Source organism: Spea bombifrons, chromosome 4, assembly GCF_027358695.1.
Source record: "Spea bombifrons isolate aSpeBom1 chromosome 4, aSpeBom1.2.pri, whole genome shotgun sequence".
Lineage (NCBI taxonomy): Eukaryota > Metazoa > Chordata > Amphibia > Anura > Pelobatidae > Spea > Spea bombifrons.
Window position 1 is genome coordinate 85,879,028 of NC_071090.1, and position 22,178 is coordinate 85,901,205.

At 42.0% G+C, this 22,178-nt stretch overlaps 2 protein-coding genes across 5 annotated transcripts; one reads left to right on the forward strand and one right to left on the reverse strand.

Annotated features, from left to right (window-relative positions):
- On the forward strand, nucleotides 1-8,025 carry RCCD1 (RCC1 domain containing 1). Its single transcript, XM_053464390.1, has 8 exons — nucleotides 1-236; nucleotides 3,637-3,855; nucleotides 4,145-4,298; nucleotides 6,329-6,450; nucleotides 6,626-6,703; nucleotides 6,805-6,954; nucleotides 7,572-7,601; nucleotides 7,866-8,025. The coding sequence occupies exons 1-8, from the start codon at nucleotides 80-82 to the stop codon at nucleotides 8,009-8,011; spliced, it is 1,056 nt and encodes a 351-aa protein (XP_053320365.1). The 5' UTR covers nucleotides 1-79; the 3' UTR covers nucleotides 8,012-8,025.
- A 1,093-nt stretch (nucleotides 8,026-9,118) lies between these two features.
- PRC1 (protein regulator of cytokinesis 1) lies at nucleotides 9,119-21,839 on the reverse strand. Of its 4 annotated transcripts, none has more exons than XM_053464389.1 (15): nucleotides 21,723-21,839; nucleotides 19,052-19,184; nucleotides 18,595-18,717; nucleotides 17,817-18,050; nucleotides 17,520-17,690; nucleotides 16,617-16,766; nucleotides 16,355-16,502; nucleotides 16,133-16,269; nucleotides 15,797-15,892; nucleotides 15,228-15,374; nucleotides 14,751-14,861; nucleotides 14,025-14,132; nucleotides 13,396-13,504; nucleotides 12,763-12,803; nucleotides 9,119-10,627 (listed from the first exon to the last, which is right to left on the reverse strand). In XM_053464389.1, the coding sequence occupies exons 1-14, from the start codon at nucleotides 21,731-21,733 to the stop codon at nucleotides 12,784-12,786; spliced, it is 1,698 nt and encodes a 565-aa protein (XP_053320364.1). In that variant the 5' UTR covers nucleotides 21,734-21,839; the 3' UTR covers nucleotides 9,119-10,627; nucleotides 12,763-12,783. The 4 variants fall into 4 exon arrangements, with proteins under 4 accessions (XP_053320364.1, XP_053320361.1, XP_053320363.1 ...); XM_053464386.1 differs by having other exon boundaries at nucleotides 13,319-13,504; XM_053464388.1 differs by lacking the exon at nucleotides 12,763-12,803.
- Between the last annotated feature and the right edge of the window lie 339 nt (nucleotides 21,840-22,178).

Genomic DNA, 22,178 nt, shown 5'->3' on the forward strand with positions numbered 1-22,178 from the left:
GGCAAAGCCCCTCTTGTGTAGCGGTTAGGTTGGTAATCGAGGACGAGGATTCGCGGCCCTGCTTCCTTGTTTTGGGCACATGGTGTGGTATGGATTTGGATTTAGCGGGTTTGGACAGCTCGGGGAGGAGCTGAATCGGTACCTTCCGGAACCGGTCCGGATACCAGAAGCACGTGGGGAGGGTAAACATATCTGCAAAGTGACCCCGTCGTGGAGTTACACAGTCCTGCTGACAGGTGGGTCCCCGCATCTCTGCTATGAAAGGCTTCGCACAGACTGCTTGGCGATATAAACACTGTTACAGTGTTTACAGAGAACGTTACAGAATAACGAATGTATAGAACATGGGAACGGACGCAAGCCTTTGGTGTTTGCATCACTGATACAGTGGATACATGACAGTTAACAGGGGTTTTTCTATAGAGCTCATTACAGCCTGGAGTGTAAAAGTCTGGTGACCCTGCCGCTGGCAAAGCGGTGCCTGGGGATGGGTTTAGTTGCACAGCGCACTTTAATGCTTAACTAATCCCGGTTCATTTATTTTCATGTATATCATAGTCACCCAAATAATTCATATATATAGATATATATATATACATTACTGATATATATTATATATATATATGTGGATATGTTACTGATATATATTATATAAATATGTGCATATGTTACTGATATATATGAATACGTTGCATCCCCCCAAAATCTGAATATTAATTTATGAAAAAAAGAAAATATAAGACGACCCTATAGGAAAAAAAGTTTTACCAGTAAATGTTAATTCATGTAAACTATGTGAACAATTGTTTGTTATTAACCCCTTCAATCCCCTATAGACGTACCGGGACGTCCAAAAAACGCCCACAAAGAAACCCCTATGGACGTCCCGGTACGTCCAGCCCTTCGTGCAGCGTCAGGGACACATCCCTGCCGCTGCACGGGAGACCAGGCTGTCATTTGACTTTGCCGGCATTCTGCTGTCCGATCGCCCGTAACAGCTTCCGGCATGAAAGCCGGTAAGCTGTTACCGGTAAACTGCCCGATCGCGCGATCGCGCAGTTGCAAACGCGCGATCGGGCATTCCCTTCCGGGTTACGCCACTGCTGACGTAACCCGGAAGGTCATCGGAGGACAGGATATCCCCTGCGGGGATATCCTGCCCTCCGATGAGGCACAGAGACGCTGCGATCTCTATGCAGGTCTGTGAGGACCTGCATAGAGATCACAGTGTGATCGGTGCAGGGGGATCGCGGGGAGGGGAGTGAGAAACCATCTCTCTCACTCCCCCTCCCGTCCTGAAAGAGAAAAGCAGAAAAAAAAAAACGTTAGGCATTTAAAAAATAATATTAAATAAATCATTAAAATAATAATATAAATAATACTAAAAAAAATTATAATGTGAGCTGTGATGTCACTGTGACATCACTGGTATGTTCAGGAGGTCCCTAGGAGGACCTCTAACCATTAATGTGTAAAAAAAAAAAAATATAAAAAATACAAAAAATTTAAAAAAAATTAAAATAAAAAAAATATTTAAAAAAAATATATAAAAAAGATAATAAAAAAAATTCTTAAAAAAACCTTACATCCCATTGCCCTAGCATAACATCTAGCCAGTATAACCCTCCTGCCCCCGTTCACAACCCCCAAACCCGTTAAGCCATAGGCATAAAAATTATACAAAATTGTACACCTTATAGTATGCTCCCTGGTGCTGGGAAAGTCTGGAAAATCTATATAAATTAGGTATTTCTGAAATCAGGACACCTGAACTGATAAACTTGGAGGGGATTTTCCATCACTTTACCTAATTTTGTGAGGATTCAGAGGGAAAATGTAAAAAAAAATTAGTTTATTTTTCTAATCTTCGCTAGTTTTTACTAAATTTCTCATTCTAAATTTTCAGCTAATCATCCAACTATGGTATCAAACGAAAGCTCTATCTCTCCTTGAAAAAACAATATATAGTTTACATGGGTACACTATTCACAGGAAAAGAGAATCATTGCTAAACCGACATACCCCAAAAATGGCAAAATTGCTCTGGGCTTTGAGGTACCAAAAACCCCTGGGATTGAAGGGGTTAAAAGCTATGATTGAGAAAAATATTTTGTTTTTATTTCCTTTTTTTTTCAACCTGCCCCCCCAGTTATGCACATCTGCCCCCAGGCTTGCCACTCTGCCCCAGAAATGCCTTATACCCCCTATATGCCACTGTGCCCCATGATATGCCTTTTAACCCTCTAAATGTCACTGTGCCCCATGATATGCCTTTTGACCCCCTATGTGCCACTCTGCCTCCAGAATTGCCTTATACCCCTATATGCCACTCTGGCATTTAGGGGGTTAAAAGGCATATTATGGGGCAGAGTGGCATTAAGGGGGTTAAAAGGCATTTCACAGAGCACTCTGCCTCCAGAAATGCCTTATGCCCCCCATTTAACACTCCCTCCCTCCTCCAAACTTACCGGTGCTTCTGAGTCCCCGGTGCTTAGTCTGGGCAGCGTGTAGAGCTCTACGCGATTGACGTAGACAACTTCCGCTTGGAGCTCTACACGCTGCCCGGACTAAGCACCGGGGGCTCAGAAGCACCGGTAAGTTGGGGGGTGGCATAACACAGGAGGATCCAGGTCCCCTGCATCTGAGTCCCCAGTGCTTAGTCCGGGCAGGGCGTAGAGCTCTACGCGAATCGCTCTACACGCTGCCTGGACTAAGGACCGGGGACTCAGAAGCACCGGTAAATTGGGGGGGGCATAACACAGTAGGATCCAGGTCCCCTGCATCGCTGCGGGGGATCTGGATCTTAGTTTCATAGTCAGACCTATTTGAGGCCCGATTATAAGACGAGGGGTATTTTTCAGAGCATTTGCTCTGGAAAAAACCTTGTCTTATAATCGAGGAAATACGGTAATTATAATATACGCATATGATACTGATATATATCATATACAGGGCCGGCCCAAGGCAAAATGCCGCCTGGGGCGAATTTTAAAATGCCGCCCCCCCCCCCAAAATCTACCCTTCCTCTGCCTCGGTCCCTGCCCCCCCCATTATCTACCCTTCCTCTCCCTCCGTCCCTGCCCCCCCATTATCTATCCTTCCTCTCCCTCCCTATTATCTACCCTTCCTCTCCCTCCCTATTATCTACCCTTCCTCTCCCTCCCTATTATCTACCCTTCCTCTCCCTCCCTATTATCTACCCTTACCCCCCCCCTTGTACTTACCTTTCGGCAGTCCTGCGGCGAGTCTACCTGTTCGGTCTCGGTGCCGGCTTGTAATGCTGAGCCGGAAATGAGGTAATCTTCTGGCACTCAGCATTACATGCCGGCACCGAGACCGAACAGGGAGACTCGCCGCAGAGGAGAGAGAGGGGGGCGCCGAACGGGTACTGACAGCTTGGTAAGCAAAAAACACTCGGCGCCGCCCCTTCAAAAGTGCCGCCGGGAGCGGTTGCCCCACTCAGCTCCATTGTCGGGCCGGCCCTGATTATATACTCACATACGTTACTGATATATATATTATATACACATATGTTACTTATATATACACATACATATATACATAGGTACGTTTAATATTGGTAAATGCTTTGAGACACTAATATACACTTGTCTTTGTTTTAATGTTTCTGCTCAGACGATGGATCCTTGTCGCTCTCAGGCTTCATTGATGGAAGTTCCCAGCAATATCTCCATCTCCATGGACTGGGATGCCTCGATGCCCTCCCTGCAGACCGGTACCTTGTCGTGCTGTTTCAGGACAGTGTGAAATGTTGGGACACACGGTCTCTGGGCTCCCATGGTATTCAGGCAGAGCCCATGTGGGGAATGGATCTGCCCAGTGGACACAGTCCTGGTAAACTCATTTTACTGTATTGTTTATTTTACCTCATGGAGAGGATGTAAGTACCGTGGAACAGCCTCCCAGCAGAAGAATGAAAAGAAAATAGGTGGACTTGGGGCAGGGGAGTAAATAACTTGGCAATTAGGTAGAAAACAGATTTACGGAGGAAAAATAATTTTATACAATTTCTGCAGTTAACCTTTTTAAAAATATATGTATAATTTATTTATAGCAACAAATTTTACCAAGTTGTGTTTTTATATGGAATACTGAATTAATTGTTGTTTTTATTTTTCTTCAGCTTTCCCCTTGGTTGCCAACGGATACGTACTCCATCAGCCTCCGTTTTTCCGAGAGCTGCCATCTAGACTACAAGCCCGCAAGCTGGTTTTAGGCAATGAGCATGTTGTGATGCTGACGGCGGACTCAATGGTACTCGCGTGGGGAGCTGGGAGGTATGTTGGGTTAGATATACTGGATTGAGTAAAAGAAATAATCACCAGAAGACTGCTGAGTCCTGGATTTTGAATCTACTGCCAAGATCTTTGTGTAGAAGAAAGAAAAGGAACTAAATCATAGACAAAACTATACAAACAAAACTAGATTGTTTTTTTTTTAACTTTTATTAACCCCCAAAAATGCTTAAAAAAAACAAAAAAAAACCTAAATGACTTCCATTAGGGGTATAGCTACAAGATTAACCCTGTGTGTGTTTATAACATTCCCATTGTATCTAAACAGGATCTTGCAACTATAAATTTACTCTTTTTCAATGGAGATTGTAAACCAGGCCTTCTCATCCAACATCAGTGCCTGATCTCACAAATGCTCTACTGAATGAATGGGCACAAAATCCACAGAAACGCTCCAAAATCTTGTGGAAACTTATTCTAGAGGAACTTATTCTGTCCATGTTGTGTGTGTGTGTATTTATATATATATATATATATATATATATATATATATATATATATATATATATATATATGTACACCGTATTTGCTCGATTATGAGACGACCCTGATTATAAGACGACCCCCCCAAAATCTGAATATTGACTTAGGAAAAAAAGAAAAAGCCTGAATATAAGATGACCCCAAAGGAAAAAAAGTTTTACCAGTAAATGTTAATTCATGTAAACTATTTTTTTAAATAAAAGCTATGATTGAGAAAAATATTTTTTTTTGTTTTTATTTCCTTGTATTTTCCAACCTGTCCCCCAGTTACGCACATCTGCCCCCAGGCTTGCCACACCAATATGGCACTGTGGCCCATGATATGCCTTTTAACCCTCTATATGCCACTGTGCCCCATGGTATGCCTTTTGACCCCCTATGTGCCACTCTGTCTCCAGAAATGCCTTATACCCCTATATCCCATTCTGGCATTTAGGGGGTTAAAATGCATATTATGGGGCAGAGTGGCATATAGGGAGGTATAAGGCATTCCAGGAGGCAGAGTGGCATTAAGGGAGTTAAAAGGCATTGTATAGAGCACTCTGCCTCCAGAAATGCCTTATACCCCTATATGCCACTCTGGCATTTAGGGGGTTAAAAGGCATATTATGGGGCAGAGTGGCATATAGGGAGGTATAAGGCATTTCAGGAGGCAGAGTGCTCTATTAAATGCCCCCTTAACGCCACTCTGCCTCCTGAAATGCCTTATACCTCCCTATATGCCACTCTGACCCATAATATGCCTTTTAACCCCCTAAGTGGCAGAGTGGCAATTTCCTGCTGTATTGCCGGGGCAGCGGGTTGGTGTCTCCTTCCGCTGCAGCCGGAAGGAGGTGGAGTTGGCAGCGGGGTTTTGTCTGCGTCCGTCGCGCATACCTTCTCCGGCTGTCAGAGATCAGATTTCCCCGCACTCTGATCTCTGACAGTCGGGGAAGGTATGCGCGACAGACGCTTCCAGCGTAGACGTCAACCCGCTGCCCCGGCAATACAGCAGGAAGCACCGGTAAGTGTGTGTGCGGGGGGGGGGTGTTAAATGGGGGGGAGACAGGAGGATCCAGGTCCCCTGCAGCGGTGCGGGGGAACTGGATCTTAGTCTCCTAATCAGACCTCTATTTGAGGTCTGATTAGAAGACGACCCTGATTAGAAGACGAGGGGTATTTTTCAGAGCATTTGCTCTGAAAAAAACCTCGTCTTATAATCGAGCAAATACGGTATATATATATATATATAATCTTACAACAAATGACTGTACACAGGAAATAAAGCCCCAGTTTAAAAAAAATTTAAAAAAATAGGGCTAGTGTCACTGAATCCAGCACATCAGGGGTTACAGTGTAATATGGTATTCCATACTACTACAAAAACTGACAAACAGTAAATCATAGCTTAGCTGAGTGTGTGAGAGAGAGCATGTAACCATCTCCCGTATCCATTAAAGCTTTATATGTACTTGCATTTGAATCAAACACCAGGGTATGCATCTGATGGCGTTTTAAAATATGACTATTTATTTACTTTCTTCTGTGAGGCATGGGCAGCTTGGACATGGGGATCTTGAGGATGTTTTGGAACCTCGAATTGTAGACGCTTTGCATGGGGTGGCGATGAGTGACGTGGCAGCAGGAGGTTGGCATTCAGCCAGCATTAGTGGTAAGACCAGCATCAGACCTCGCACCTGTATTGGGAACATCATGTAATGCGGACAACCACCTTGTAAAACTTCACAGGGATAATTCACCCTCAGTGGGATATCAGCAATAAGATAGCTATGGTTTACTTTAGTGGCCTGATGCCAATTAATAGTAAAATGACTTGTGTTTTGCAGACGGTGGAGACATTTACTGCTGGGGATGGAATGAATCTGGACAACTTGGCCTTCCATCCAAAGCACTGGCAAAAGAATGTAAGCAGCCAAATAACACGGTGGCTCTGTTCAGCTGTTTTCCAATGAAATTGTATAAGGATTCTGTCTTCATTTATTAACGTTCATTGGCATTACCTTAGCAGGAAGTGCAGAAGTTTCAGCAAGTGGGAGTGAAGCTGAAGTCAGTGAATTTATTTCAATTCAGTCTTTCCCAGCTCTGATTGATCTACCCCAAGAAAGTGAAGCATCCAAGATCAGCTGTGGATCACGTCATACGGCAGCTGTCACACGTGAGTACGAACATAACACACTTTAACGTGATCATCGCAAAAGCCAGTGTACGGTTATCACTGTGTCAGGCTCTGATTTTTGCCAGCTGTTGATTTTCCAACATATTGGGAACAATGTATAGTGCCAGTGCTGCTACTTATTGTAGTTTAAGAACCTCAGAGTAGAGCCCTGCGCGGGACAGCTTTTTTTAATCCCGCACTCGCTGATTTTTTGCCCAATCCCGCCCGCTGACGCAATGTGGGTGTTCCGCTCCCGCTACACTTGTGGCCAATCCCACCCACTCCTGTCACAGTTGTGGCCAATCAAGCCCACCTCCTTACCTGAACTGCAGATTTCCCACGCAGCCCCGCAAGGCTTCCCCTCGAGTTGCTCCCGCACAGCGTCTCTTCTCTTGCTCTTCTCTTTTGGGAATTGACGTCACATCACGTGACTACGTTTAGCAAGACCGCCTGCAAGGTTTTTGGCAGCTCCTGCCTGCCTGCCAATGCAGTCCTCTGCCTCAGAGATCTCTAAGTATACATTCTTATAAGTTACCCATCTAAAAGGTATAAAAGTTTACAATGATAAGGGAACGAAACTACAAATAAAAGTACCAAAAAGCATTCTCATGTTGCAGGATGTGGGGAGCTCTTTACATGGGGATGGGGTAAGTACTTCACTGTTATGCTGTGCGTATAGATATATTTTTTAGCTATGAGATACTGACCCCTGCTTAGCTGTATTAAACAGAATGGCACCGGTGCTATGCTGGAGGCTGGGATACCTTGTAAAATGGATAATGCATGCTAAAAAAAAAGTACTCTATTCTGTAGTAGGCTTTGCAGGCCCTGCGCTCATGATTCCTGGGTGTGCACAGCCTCCTGCGATTTTACCTTACTGCTATAATCCTGTTTTTTTTTTTGAAACATAGGAAAATATGGACAGCTTGGCCATGGAGATGCAAAGAGCTTGGATCATCCAAAACGTGTCGAATATTTTATTCAAAACAAGCTTTGTGTAGAAAATGTCACTTGTAGATATTGGAATACATATGTACTATGCTGTAAAGAAAAATAAATGACTATTCAAAATCACATGGGTATTGTTAAATGTCTGGTGCTACTACTTGCACATACATACACGCACACATATGTATCTGTTATTACCTGGTGTTTCTTACAGCGAAGACACCAACCAGTCACAAATTATATTGCAATAGGAAAGCTTCCTCTAAATGAGACATTAGCATGTATATAATGTGCATAATATAGGGATGCACAGATATATCGGCCGAAATGGGTATTATTGGCAATATTGCTTAATTTAAAAAAAAAAAAAAAAAAAAAAAAAATCATCCGCAGGGGTCAGGCAGCTTAACTGCTCGTTGCTCACATGTGCAAGCAGGGTCTCTTGCAGCTGCCAAAAAAAAAAGCAGGAACCCAGCGGAGTCCCGTGAATGCAAGTCACATGATTCAGCTCCATTCCTTCCCCTGGGGCCCGGGGCAAGAGTTGTACAGATGGAGGCAGCAGGGCTGCTTTGGAAGTCTGCAAGAGATCTGCAGTTCAGGTAAGGGGGAGGAATGAGTGTGTGCGTGCATGCGTATGTGTGTTATGGCATAGGGAGCCTGTAATCACACGCCTATCATGCCCAGGTTCTAGCATGTACTGGCTGCCTGGGCAAGATAGGAGTGTGATTGCTGTTAGCAGTTTATGTTTTTTTTTGTGCAATTTTGGTGTAACCACACTTTTGGACAAAAAAAAAAAAGCATTTTTTTTTATATAATAGCAAATCACACTATCATGCCCAGGCAACCTGTACATGCTAGAACCAGGCCATGATAGGAGTGTAATTGCTGTTTATTAATATATATATTTTGGTGTGTTACTTTTGTTTTTTGTTTAAGGAGGAGGGGGTCATTTTCGGGTTTTGGCCAAGTGAATTCTGAAATTTCGGTTTCGGCCCAGAATTTTCATTTCAGTGCATCCCTAGTATAAATACTTTGTATACAGAAGATAAGATTCTGGTCTATTTTTGTTTTTTCAGATTCAGTTATGGACCTGCAGCATTAAAATGTATTTTTTCTGGGTGCCCTTTCTTTAGCTGAAAGAACTTGGGTCCTGGCTACCCTCAGAGAGCAGTAATTGGCAGTATGTTTTGTAAATGAATAGTCAGAACAAACAATGTAGTGAGTAGATAGTTTTTAATTTACTATATATACACAAGAATGTACAAAAAAATCAAAAGCAATATATAAGATGCCACAGTCATTTTGATTTTGCTTCAAATGATGCCTCTGACAGTTTCTTTGCAAAACCTTGTACATACAAAACCGTAGAATGGCGGGGGCTGCTTACAACAAAACATTAGCCTTGGCTTTAACCATATTAACATATTAGGCTAAAAGCTTTTTCAGAGAACTGCTACAGCTGCTGCTGCCTCACCCCTGACATTATAAAAAGCAGTTGGGGAAAGTGCGGGAGATTGTTATACCACGTTTCTATAAAACGTAACAAAATGTTACGCGCTTTATTGATTCACCCGTATCCTACTACCAGAAAAGATGTAACACACAGTAGCACACACATCATAGTACGGTCACAGGGCAATGTCAGCTACTGGCTCGTGTAATAGCAGATACATTGTACAGTTAGGCTACGGAAACAGTCCCCTCTTGATGAAACCCAAACTAGTACTTCTGCCTTAATGGGATTGGGTTTTAAACTCTACTTTTTATGAATTAAAAACCTCTCTAACCACTTCTTCTGTATCCCTGTATATATAACATTACATTTTGGCTTGGTGTCACTTTACTAGGGATAGGAATAATAAAAAAAAATATTAAAAAATTCAAATAAAAGCCTCATGAGCCCCTACTAAAAATGGTATAAATTGGTCACTTTAGTGTTAAGCGTGGTAGGTTCAAGTTTATGCATAAGCCTTTATGAGGAGCTCTGCATGAGGTGCTGTCCAGTTGTGGCCCCAGCGGCAAGACTTCCTACCACTTCACCAACCTTTCTAGCCCAGCCACAGTGTGTTGCTGTTACAGTGCCAGAGGGCCACACTTGGACAGCCCTACTCTATACCATCATTTGACCAAAATACAAAAAGACTTATGGAACCAGCTGTAGTGACATGGAAAAGGTGCAAAGTAGTTCATGATCATAAAAAGACAACCTAAAAACCGTATATACACATAAAATATTAAACTTTGCCGTGAGAATTAGCCATGAAATACATGTACAGCAACATTTAAAGACTGTATTATACATTACACCTTCAGCTGCAAAAAACAAAATATAAATGCAAACCACCAGTTGCAAAAATCAATAGAGCAACCAACTTGGGTAGTTTAATAGATTAGATTTCAGGTCTTGAAGCTAGAGTTTATTAATATATTTGCTAATGAGATGAAATCAGTGTGCAAAATCTGCTCAGACTCTTGTTGGTGTGCATTAAAAAACTTCCAGAAATAACTTAGTTACCCCGTCAGAGAGTCCGTGGGAATTTACACTTCATCTAGAATGCCAGAAACCCAAATAAAACATGGCAGCCTCTGGGCTGATGCTTGACATGGGATGCGCACCTGGTCCTTTGTGTCTTTCAATCCAACTCCTGGAACATTACATATGGGTAATGGTGGAGTTCAGTATTCGAGGGTTTGCATTAGAACTTGTGGCTTTTGAAAGTTCTCGCTGTAAAAACAAAAATAACCACATATTATTTACCAAATCTGAAGAAAGCGGACACACTCCAAGGGGAAAGGGAAATACTTTGACATGTCAAAATATGTTTCATAGAGCATTTGTCATGAGGAAAGCCAACAGCTTTCATACATATTGTGGAAAGAATACAAAAAAAAAAATATATATAAAAAAACCAAAAACCGATGATTTGCTCTGATTTCATGTATCATATACACAAAACAAAGTTAGTAGAGGGGGGTGCTTGCCGATCCAGCACCCACGAGGTTTAAGCTTTACAGCTGGCTAGCATTTTCATCGTTAGTGGAGCAGAAAAGCATCTAAAGCAATGCGCTATACGTGCATTTATCATAAAAAACAGATGCCCATTCTTAAAAACTAGAATAATGAATTGATAAGAACAGGGCACTGCTGTATGTCATATTTTTAAACACAGTATGGACAAAAATGTTGCTTTTTACAGGGATTACTGAACGCAGTCTTGATGCAGCCCCATCAACATAGAATGCATGAAATAATATAATACACGTTTACCTGTAAGAAATAATAAATGATAAAACACGCACGGCAGCGGAGTACCACCACTAAAGGGTGTTAGTTTTTTTGTTTTTAATACATAGAAATTAGGAAAACTTGGAAAGGTCTTGACTGGATATGCTTCATCAGAGAAGAGGAGAGGAGCACAGCGCAACTGAACAATGTTGTTATGCAACAAAAGGAGACTATTTACTAACGGGCAAGGAGTTTTAATTCACTTATTTACTTCACTATCCATTATGAAGAGCTAACACCAGCAGGTTTATCCCACTAGAATGGCCGACCATGCTGAATGCATAATTTAATGGGTGATGAGTCTGGAGAAGTCTCACTGATTTAACTATACATTACACATGGCCAGCCAAGTTGTGCCTGAAGAAGCAGCACACTAAACATAGGTCTTCATAATGCATAGGACCTGACATGCAACTCTCCTGCAAACTGAATAGACCCCACTGTAGGTGTGCATGCGCAGATACACCCGCTAACGTTATAGTTCTGCAGATCCTCAGTATCCCTTTCTGTCAGATTATGTGCGTCCAGAACAACGGAGTTTATAAAGAAAAGGATGAGAGCAAAGAGTTATTTAGATTGTAAGTTCCTGCGGGAACAGGGCCCTCCATTCTAGAGGACTGCATTGGGAGGTGGGTCCCGCCAAAAAACTTGCGGGCGGTCTAGCACTGTATCTGCAGGCACCAGTAATCCCACGCAGTCACGCAAGGCTGCCTTCGCGCTGCTTCCTTACAGTGTGTCTCTTTTGCTCCGCCCAGGAACACAGTGGAGTCATGTGATATGACGTCACTTACCGTGACTCTGCTGTGTTCCTGGGCGGAGCAAGAGAAGAGACACTGTGAGGGAGCAACTCGCAACTCGAGAGCAGCCTTGCGGGACTGGGCGGGAAATCTGCAGTTCAGGTTGGGAGGTGGGCGTGATTGGCCGCATTTGTGGCGGGAGCAGGCAGGATTGGGCACACATGTTGTGGGAGCGGAACACCCATATTGCGGGAGCGGGCAAAAAATAAAATTCAAAAAATAAGAGGGAGCGGGATTAAAAAAGCAACCCCGCGCAGGGCCCTGTGTGGACTGAAGGGAAAAAAGTAGAAACTAAAAGTCATATTATTGATTTAATTATTACAGACAATTATTCTTTCTTGTTACCTTTCATATTATGATCAACATTAACATCAAAGTAAGACATCAAGTTTAAAAATGGAATAAGAATATAAAGCTAGTAATAAACAAAAATGGTCAGAGAAAACAAGAAAAGCAGCTATGAAGCATATTATTATTATATATATTATTGCAGAAGGAGATTAGTGATGTTAAACAGTGTGTGAAACCACAGCAAATCCGCAGTGAATGGTGCTAGTAATGGAAGCAGCAGCACAGTCAGGATCAGGGCTCTTTGTAGACTACGTAGTGACTGATGGCTGTCCGCATGAATATAAAACATGTTAGTGGGTGGAAGGAGAGAAACCTGTTCAGGTGTATATGTTACCTGCACCCTTATTACAGAATATAACTAGACAAAGGCTTAGCACAGATTCCCAAAGGCATGCACCAGGTATTGGATATGTGCCGGATACAGACCTGGAATCAATAGTTGTGGAGTCAATATGGGTAGATTCCCTCTATAAACAGAATATGAAGACATGTATAAATCAGTACAAGCAGGGGGTGGAAACTATATGTTTTGTGAGACCCTTACTTGGTTGGGAATCGGTCACTGGGTTGGAAACTCGTTTATCATGCATTGCTGATATGACATGGTTAGAAAGGCCTTAGGCACAGGGCAAATCAGAAGTGAAGAGAATGACTGTTTAGACTCCCGCTGCTTAATTCAAGAACAGCATGTGTTTTGGGGGTCTCTCACATAATGAACTCGTTCCTGCACTCCCACTGCATTCTGTTTGTGGCTTAGACAGGTGAATATGGTAGCACAACAGTGAAGGGATGAATGAATCCCACCATCTAGATGGTAAGCTCGTTAGAGCAGGGCCCTCCTCACATTATTATATAAATAGTAGTAATAATTACAATGTGTGTGTCTAAACTATTCTTCCTGACACATCAAACATTTGTGCCTTCCTGACTGTGCTGCTCGGTGATCAGTATTTGGCTGGTCTTCTTAAAAAAGGTGAATTACCGCAAACTCAGAATAGGTGCTGGCAACAGAGTTAACGCTGAGGTTACGCTGGGCAGGAATTGTGAGGTGGCACCCACCGCTCATGGCGGTTCCATTCAGCTGGGACATATTTTCCTTATTCTTCTCCAGTCGCCTGGTCTGGGGAGTTTTGAACACTCTTGTTGGAGTCCGTGTAGGTAATGCGGGCTGGAATAAAGACAGTTAGCCATTCGTTAAAGTACACATTAAAGTTACCGCAGAACCATTAAAGAACGTTTTTTCAGTTTAACATGCTATACAACAAAAGCCCGAGGCACAGCGTGGCACTGTTATACACTACACATATATCTTTTACTGTGAATTAATCCCAAGTATCAGAACTCCATAGTACTTGCCAGTTTCACAACATGAATGAGAAGTTTATTGTCCCCCCCAACTGTTCGTGTCCTTCAAACCAGCATAGATTTTATATTGAACTATTTAAATATTAATATTGTGTAACCACATTCATGCAATTTATTATGTGTGTATCCTATCAAATAGGAAAACGAAGCATATAGTGGTATTGTTTTCCAGTAACATCTACACACACACACCTTTTCCCTAGATCAGGTTTCATTCTATGCATTTTCGCAAAATTTCATCTTTTGTAATATAATGCAAAAAAATTGTTACAAGACTTGAATGGAGAAAAAAAAAAAGCATTCATGAAGAGCCTTTAACCAACCTTGCCAGCAGAGAGCGGGGGCCGGGATACGGGCGAGTGGCAAAGCGTGCCACTGAATGCGGAGCGCAGGGTGCTGTTTGTAGTATTGGAGACAGAGGTGCCGTTAAGCTGAGGGGAGAAGCAGGAAAAGGTTAGTGCCAGGAGAGAAGCTGTATTACAATATAAATGCATGCCAGCCATCTTTAGCGGAATACATCGATGGAAACAAAGCGAGTGGATCTCTGTATTCCTATGTTAATGCAAAAGTGCAGTCAGTCACCTTACCTGTTGTCAGGAAGGGATATTGGCTCTCTTAACATGCCATTTAAAATAAAAATCGTACCTTTCCCAAAAATCATATCATTTTGCAGTGCAGTACATCAAATACACCTACTTGGGTTTGTAGAGTAACTTTAGTAAGATATGAATGAGAAACCCACCCCGGGTGTTTATCATGAAACTATCAATCTTAAAGTTGTTTCATTTAGCCATTATATTGCACACTCTTGCACACAGAATACCTGTCATTTTATTAGTCCTCTAAAAATTCACAGAAATATAGAGACGGTTCTGAGGAAAACCTCTATGCATCTGGATGCAATAAGACGATCAAAAGTTAAAACTCAGCTATTATATGCATTATGAGGGTTATAGTGTACATATTAACCTGTAGCCAACCTGGAGACACAGATTATCATTAACGGTAAAGCTTTCCATGATCAGGAACAAGAAAGATGTATAACTTACCTTGCGGACTTTCCCGGGAGTGTTAGGCCCAAGGACGCGCCGCTTGCTTGGAGTCCTCGGTGCACTTCCATAAAACATTTCCTCCTCTAGTTGCCGAGACTTTTTTATTTGCTATAATTAAAAATATTTGCAAATAGAAGATTTACTGATTAGTTTTGTTCAAGAAGGCACCATTTAATTAAAATTGAAAATTGTGGTCAGCCTACAGGGGCTCAAAGTTCACAGGAGGGTCCAAGACAGACCCTTTGGGAACCTTTTTACTTCCAATGTTGTTCCCGGTGGTGTCACATCTAACACCGCAGGCAGAGACTTCCGAACAAACATTTCCCTACTACTCTGATCCAAGCGATGGTAACTCCTGCTGCCGGGGGGGGGGAGGCCGGGGGTGCTTGGACCCAGGTTGCCTAATGACAACCTGATCTCCCATTTGCTGATGGGGAGGCATCCAAAGGATGCTTGCGAAGGGGTTAATCTTACCCGCTCTTGTTTCTCCCTCTCTTTCTCCAGATTGAACTGCTCCCATTGCTCTGTAACATAGTCCATGAATTTCTTTCCATTAACAAAGAACTCCTGGCCTTGTTCTTCTTCCCAGCCTGCAATGCGAACTCTTAACTCCTCTTCCAGCTGCAAAAAAACCCAAATCCTTATACATGTATTTACTGATTTATACAACCACTTCCCACCTTAGATTGTAAGCTCACGAGCAGTGCCCTCAAAGCCAGGAACTTTGTGTAAAAGTACCAAAAAAAGACTAGACGGCAAGCTCACAGGCAGGGTTCTAAACACCCGATGCGTCTGTATTTTTAAATGTTTGTTATGTACGTGTTAACTGCCCCACCTAAGTACTACACCACTGCGTAAGTTGTTTACATGTAATAAAGAGTAATAATAATGTGTGTGTGTATATAACACACACATATATATATATATATATATATATATATATATATATATATATATATATATATATATATATACACACACACACATACTCCCAAGTGATTGATTTGACTACACCATTGTAGTATTAAGACATGCAAACCAACCTTTGGAAGCATCTTCTGCAGCTTTGCTCTCTGCTTTTCTTCTTTTAGGAGATTGCCTCCTCTGTTTGTGAATCTGTTTGGGTCTGTTGCTTTTTTCTAGAATTAGGGGGTAAAAAAAAAAAACAGACTATAAGCTGATGTTATATGTTAAGGATTTTCACTTTTTCTTTCTCCAATTTAGATATATGCTTGAAACAATAAAGGTTGCTTCATTGTAGAATCCAGCACTTTACTGGATCAAAGGCTCCTTAGAGCAGCCTCTTGTCTCTGGTCACTTAAATCAATTCATACCATACTACTTACTGCAAGACACGTCACAAAACATGTTACACTTACATCAAACTCCAAGAAGAGCTTCCAGTTCTCTTCCCATTTCTGTACACCTTCAAACATCTCCTTGTGTACCTCATAGTAATGTTTCATACGATTGATTTCAGCATCGTGTAGGCAAAGCAGGTCTTCACTGTAATCCTCTAATACAGAATTAGTCACAGGTTAGTAGTGCAATATCACTACATTGTGAGCCGACAACCAGCACGTACAATACAAATTACCAACCATCGTAATAAGGAGCAAAGGCTTGTCTTTGTTCGTGGCTGCAGAAGCATTTGTCCCAATATGTCACAAGTTCTGTCCGAATTACTTCAACAAAGTTTTTTATGTTCTGCAGCTTTAACTCTTGAAGACGATCCACTTCATCTTGCAACTTGCAAAACAAAGAAGCAGAGAGAACACCATTAACAGCCACAATAACCTTTAAAATGCCAGCCACACAAAGGGCTATAGTATAAAACACATCAGTATCAAGATTATCACTTACTGCTTTTATGATTTTGCCTTTTGAGCCAGTCATGTACACAGAAAATGCGCTGCGTTCTTCTTCGGGAATCTGAAGCCGGTCCCAAAGCTCAATTATTTTGGAGCGCAACTCTTCACATAATGATTGATTTCTTATTTTCTGCTCCTCGAGCTGGAATAATTAAATTCACAATTTAAACATGAAAAAAATAAAAGATGGACACATTTATATGGTTCCATCAATGCATTATTTAGATTAATTTTGGGACTGTGCTTAAAAAACACCTGACAATCTATAATGGTACTGTTGTATAAGGAACTCTTGTTTATGTATTATGCTAGCAAATGTATAGGTGAAATTCTTATATAATAAATCTGCCATCAGGTGCTAACAGAATGCAGGTCATGAATGTCTGCTAGAAGATTTATGTACACACAATGACCTCTTTAAGAAAACAGAAGCAATTATAACCAGCATAAGTAAAAATATGCTAGTGGTTTGACTGTAGTTGACTCCACACAATTGTGGGTGACAGGTCCAATTTCAAATGTGCATACAAAGATAAATACACTCGATGACTAGCTTGTGACAAAACCTTACTCGTTAAAATAAAAAGCTTGACAATATCTCAAGCTGATGGAACTTTCCCCCCATAAATAACCAACTGGAAAAAAAAACTGAACGTGTCTAGCAATACATTCTTGTGTCTATTACAAGGGAGATCTAGATCTGCTCAACCAGCCCATCTATGGAGGATGTGCGGAGCTGGTACAGCCTTTGTAAAACGTGCGGTCTGCACAGGGATATGACATCATATGCTGTGAGCTGCAGAAAGGGACAGTGGCTGCGGAGAGGGGTGGCTGGGGATGCTGCCCTAAGTCAGGCCTAAGGCAGAGCCCAAGGTAAATACTCCTCGGCGGATACCTGAAAGAGTAGTTCATGTAGAGCTGCAAGGTTCTCTTTTGAGAGGCAGAACGCTTCATCGTCTTCACACACCACATCCCGTTCAAAGCTTGTGTCAGGAATACGATCCAGTTCTTCCATACAAAGAATTATCTGCTTTTTGGTATTTACAAACTCGGCAGATCTGTGCTCCTAAATTGACAAAATGAATCAATAATAATAAACAGAATTTTTTTTTTATTTGTGTTTTAAGAAAACCACAAAATTTAATACGAGAAAAAAAGTCACTATACATTTACAAATCAAGAATAATCAAACCTTTTCTGTAGCAAGAGCAGCCAGATGTCTCCTGAATTGATCCAATTCATCTAAGCTTGGGACGCTATGGCAATCAATGCAGAAAGGAGATGTGCACAATATATCGCACAATTCTTGATCCCGCTCCTTTAGCAATTTCAGTTCTTGCATTCTTTCCTTCTTCTGCTTTAGCATAACCTCCACACGGGTCCGCAAATCTTTCTCCAACTGCAAGATGGTGCTATCATCATCCTCCTATAAAAGAAAAATTATATTTAAACATCTATATGCACTTTGGATTGAGAAATGGGTAATAGGAAGCGTTATACACACACCTACATATACCGTTCAGTCGGGATCATATTCACTAAACAGCTGACAAAAGTTTGCAAGTGTTAATTCCTTGACCTTATTATACACTATGAATGGCCAACCCTAGTGATTGGCTGCAGGAACAGTCTGCCTGGCCGTGTATAGTTAAATCAGTGCCATTTCACCGATCTCCTAACTCATTTAATCATGCATTACGTGGGCCGGCACAGCCAATCTTGCTCAAGAAACTTGAGCGCTGGCCTCGGTCTTCAAATTAAACATCCATAAAATCTGATCCGCTAGTGACACTCAAGGTTTTTAAAAACCTTTATCTAAACAGAGCATTTCATAGAACAGTCTGTGGGGGGAAAAATACAAATTTTGAAAACATTTAAAGAGAACTGTATTCAAGGATGGAGTTCTCACTGGCTGTCTTGTTATGTCATGTATAGAAACAGGAAATATGCTATTAAAAGTAATTTCTCACTTCAAATGGTGGAAGTTGCAGCTCCTCACACAACCCATTAAGTTCTTTGCGACAAACATTGATGCTTTTTAAAAGCCGATCCTTCAAGTTCTCCTCTTCTTCAATCATCCTTGTAAGGAGGAGCTGTGGGAAAAATAGGCAAATTGTACGAGAAACACTTTATAAATTGTTTACAAAATAGATGTTAGTATTTATCCATTCGTGTACAAGCGTTTATGTAAAGATCACAGCCACTGTATAAATCGAGTGAAGTCCCTGACAACGCAGACATTTGGTTTGAAGACTGCTGCTGTGAAGTCTAAATAAAGGGTTACAGGTATACTTTCTTTCTCTGCCGATAATGAATTGAGATGTAAGCGATAAGTTAGGTAAGAAAAGATTCTGAAATCAGTCATGGTTTGTACAGGTCTCTTGGGTAGGAGATCTGCATGTCTGGGTTGGGTGAGCCGTTACTTACATTTACATGCCTCTTAACAGCATCAGTCCTTTGCAAGCGCTGGTCCTCTGGAATACCAATTTCTTCCCAGATATCGCGGAGACGTGCCAACGCTGAATTTAGACATGCCACAGACTCCGCAGCAATAGCTTCACTAATTAATAAACAATTGTACAAAAATAATAATAATAGGAACCAGAAGTGTGAACAAATAAGAACACGGGACTGACAAGTATGAGCAGTAGTTATCTTAACGGAACACTTCATCCCCGGCTTTTAGGCGATATGCGTACTGGGAGTCCATTTTGGATTGATTACATGTATGCAAATTGGAGTATTTTAGAAAACGAGAGTTGAGTTCCGGCTACTGACTTAAATAAGCACTCAATTTGCATACTTGTGAACGGCTGACACTCAACTTGCAAACTGAATCATCCTTGGGTCTAGCGGGAGCCCAGCTTGCATGTGAGTTGAGTGGCGTGCATTGGAAGCATACTTAAGTACATATAAAACATGGACAGGGTAATGAAGAGATGGGATTGCAATAACAGTTGATTACACAATATAGTCAATGGGTAATTCTTTATTTAACACACGGATATTGGAAATTGTTTGCAGAGATGCAGCTACCGCTGACTATTCAATCCGGTTTGATCACAATCAATAGGACTCCACATGGATTTTCATTTCACAATAAATACATTAATAAAAATAAATAAAATAGGTGTTCTTTTAACAGAACTTTTTCAAATGTGTCATATTACTAAATCAATTTGGAATGTAACAGTTAAATATAGATGATGCGGCTGTGGCTTCGAGCCGCACCCTCAGACTTGGCTTGGGATCGCTAGACGGGATGATCTCACTGCATGTTTGACTCGCCTGCTTGTTTCAAAGCCCACAGCGGAGTATATCTGAGCTGACTACAGCTTGTCTGAAGATGACTTACCCTATCACCGTAACCTGTCTGTGCCTCTAGCTGCTATATGGCCATTCCTACACTTCACTGACATATTTAGTGTTCTGATCATTAGTGTGGATGGATCATTTAAGGGGAAGATTTCTTTATTTTTTTTAAATCCACAAAATGATACGTCTATACGTCTTTTATCAATATAAAAATGGAAATGGAGCGTTAGGAGCAGTTACCGTCTGGCTCTCATAATGTTCCCAGCCTACAAGAGTATATATTTTCTGATTGAACACACCTCGGGGAAATGCAATTTAGGGGAGACAAAGTCCATATGATGACCTAGTTGTGTACTTTAAGCCTATGCCCAAAATACAACGCAAGCCTCAATGTTTACCCCAACAGCGCTGGCGCCCAGCGACAAAGACCCGATGCTCACAACACATTGCTAATCATTAGCTTGCAACCCGCATTCCTGAACAGGGTCTAATGCGAGAACCATGCGGCTTTCACTAGGCATGCAACTGTCTGAAAGCCAGAAGGCTTTGATTTGGAGCGGATGACATTAGGGCCATGCTAATTCTCTCTTCTAGTAAACAGGGAGTTCATTAACCCATGAGTTTCAGGATAACATTCACTTTGCTATGCATTATAAAGGGCCAGCTCGTTAAGGTTTTGGATAATGTTAAATGAGTGAGATGACTTTAGAAATCCATGCGTTATGAACTGTTCTTCCTGCAGGAGACACTCACTTGGGTTGGGTTGGCCTTTTATAATCTTATTTTTATCAACAGCCACTCATCTGCCATAGAATAAAAAGGAAACCGCCAATTAAAAGGTGTGCTGCAGCATCGCAGGCGTGACAGCATCTCAGCAATATTATCACGATGAAACCACAACCGCATATACACCCAGTATAAGTTACTGGCTAAAAGACCCCTCAGCCTTTATAGAATAAGCATTAGAAAAGAGGCACAGTTTCTGTGTGATGTCAGAGGTGCCGATCAGTCAGCTGTTGGATGGGGTAGTTTCATCCTGAAACAGGTTGATCAGCATAGAATAGAAGTGGGAGGCTGTTCAGCCCCAGCGTGAGCACAATCCATTCCCTGTACCGGTTAACCTGAGCGGTGGGACTCCCGGGAGCTGCACGAAACGTTTCAAAAGCAGGTATATATGGGAATAATGGAGCAGTTGGGAACTCTTCAGGATCATGCAGCTTCCCTGGCAGTATATCTCAAAGGGAAAGCATTAAGCCTGGCACAGGGGAGACATGAAAATAAACAATCTCTACTGATCTATTAACCCATTATCTTCCCAGGATAGTGAAAAAAGGCTGCTTTCTCTCTAGTCAAATCACCTGATCCATGAAGTCCTTGTTTACAAAGCCACCCAACCCCCTTTAGCAAATAACCCCCAGTGTAGCATCGATACTGCAACCCCACGATAGAGAACACTAGCTCCTAACGATATATGGAAAGCCATAAATACAATAATAGGTGTACTTCGTAACAGCCCGTTACACCTGCCGACAACTGGCAGGACTACAACTCCCAACAGCCGAGAAACAGATTTATAAGTACAGCAGCCCAAACATTCTGTCTGAAGCTGAGATGAGGTGCAATGGTTGCTGGGACCGCCTGAGGGTGTTTGGAGTTGCAGTGCAAATTCAAGGAGGTGGCAGCTGCCAGGCGCATAACAGACTGAACAATATTGAATATTTTTGCCCCCCTTGGCCGTCAACGGTTGCACGTGGTTAATTAACTAATTAATTAGTCGGCTCACCTTCTCCTCATGGTGACTGCCTGCACCCTCCCGCTCCGGTAGCTCTCGTTTCCCTGGCTCTCCGGTGTTTCGGTCTCTGGCGCCTCGACCGTTTCCTCGCTTCTGTTGGATTAATTTTTCAAATTTGACCCAGGAACGCATTGCCTGCAGCCTGATTGGATGGCTGTCCTCACGTCATACATCACCTTGGGAACAGTTATAAGCACAAGAGACGCTGCTTGGGAGCAGACATCGTTTGAAAGGTTGGAGACGCCTTCAATCTAGACGCAGCCAGCAGGACGTGGCCTCTCGAGTATTTAGATCTCTATGAGAGGGAACGCCAACACTGTGCTGGGCATTCCTCTGTTATCTAACGGCGGGTGATTGATGTGCCTTTCTTGAGGGCAAAAAGTCATTGTTATTTATTATTATTATTCAGCACTAGGATAGAGAAAGCGCTGGGCTACGGGTTGCATT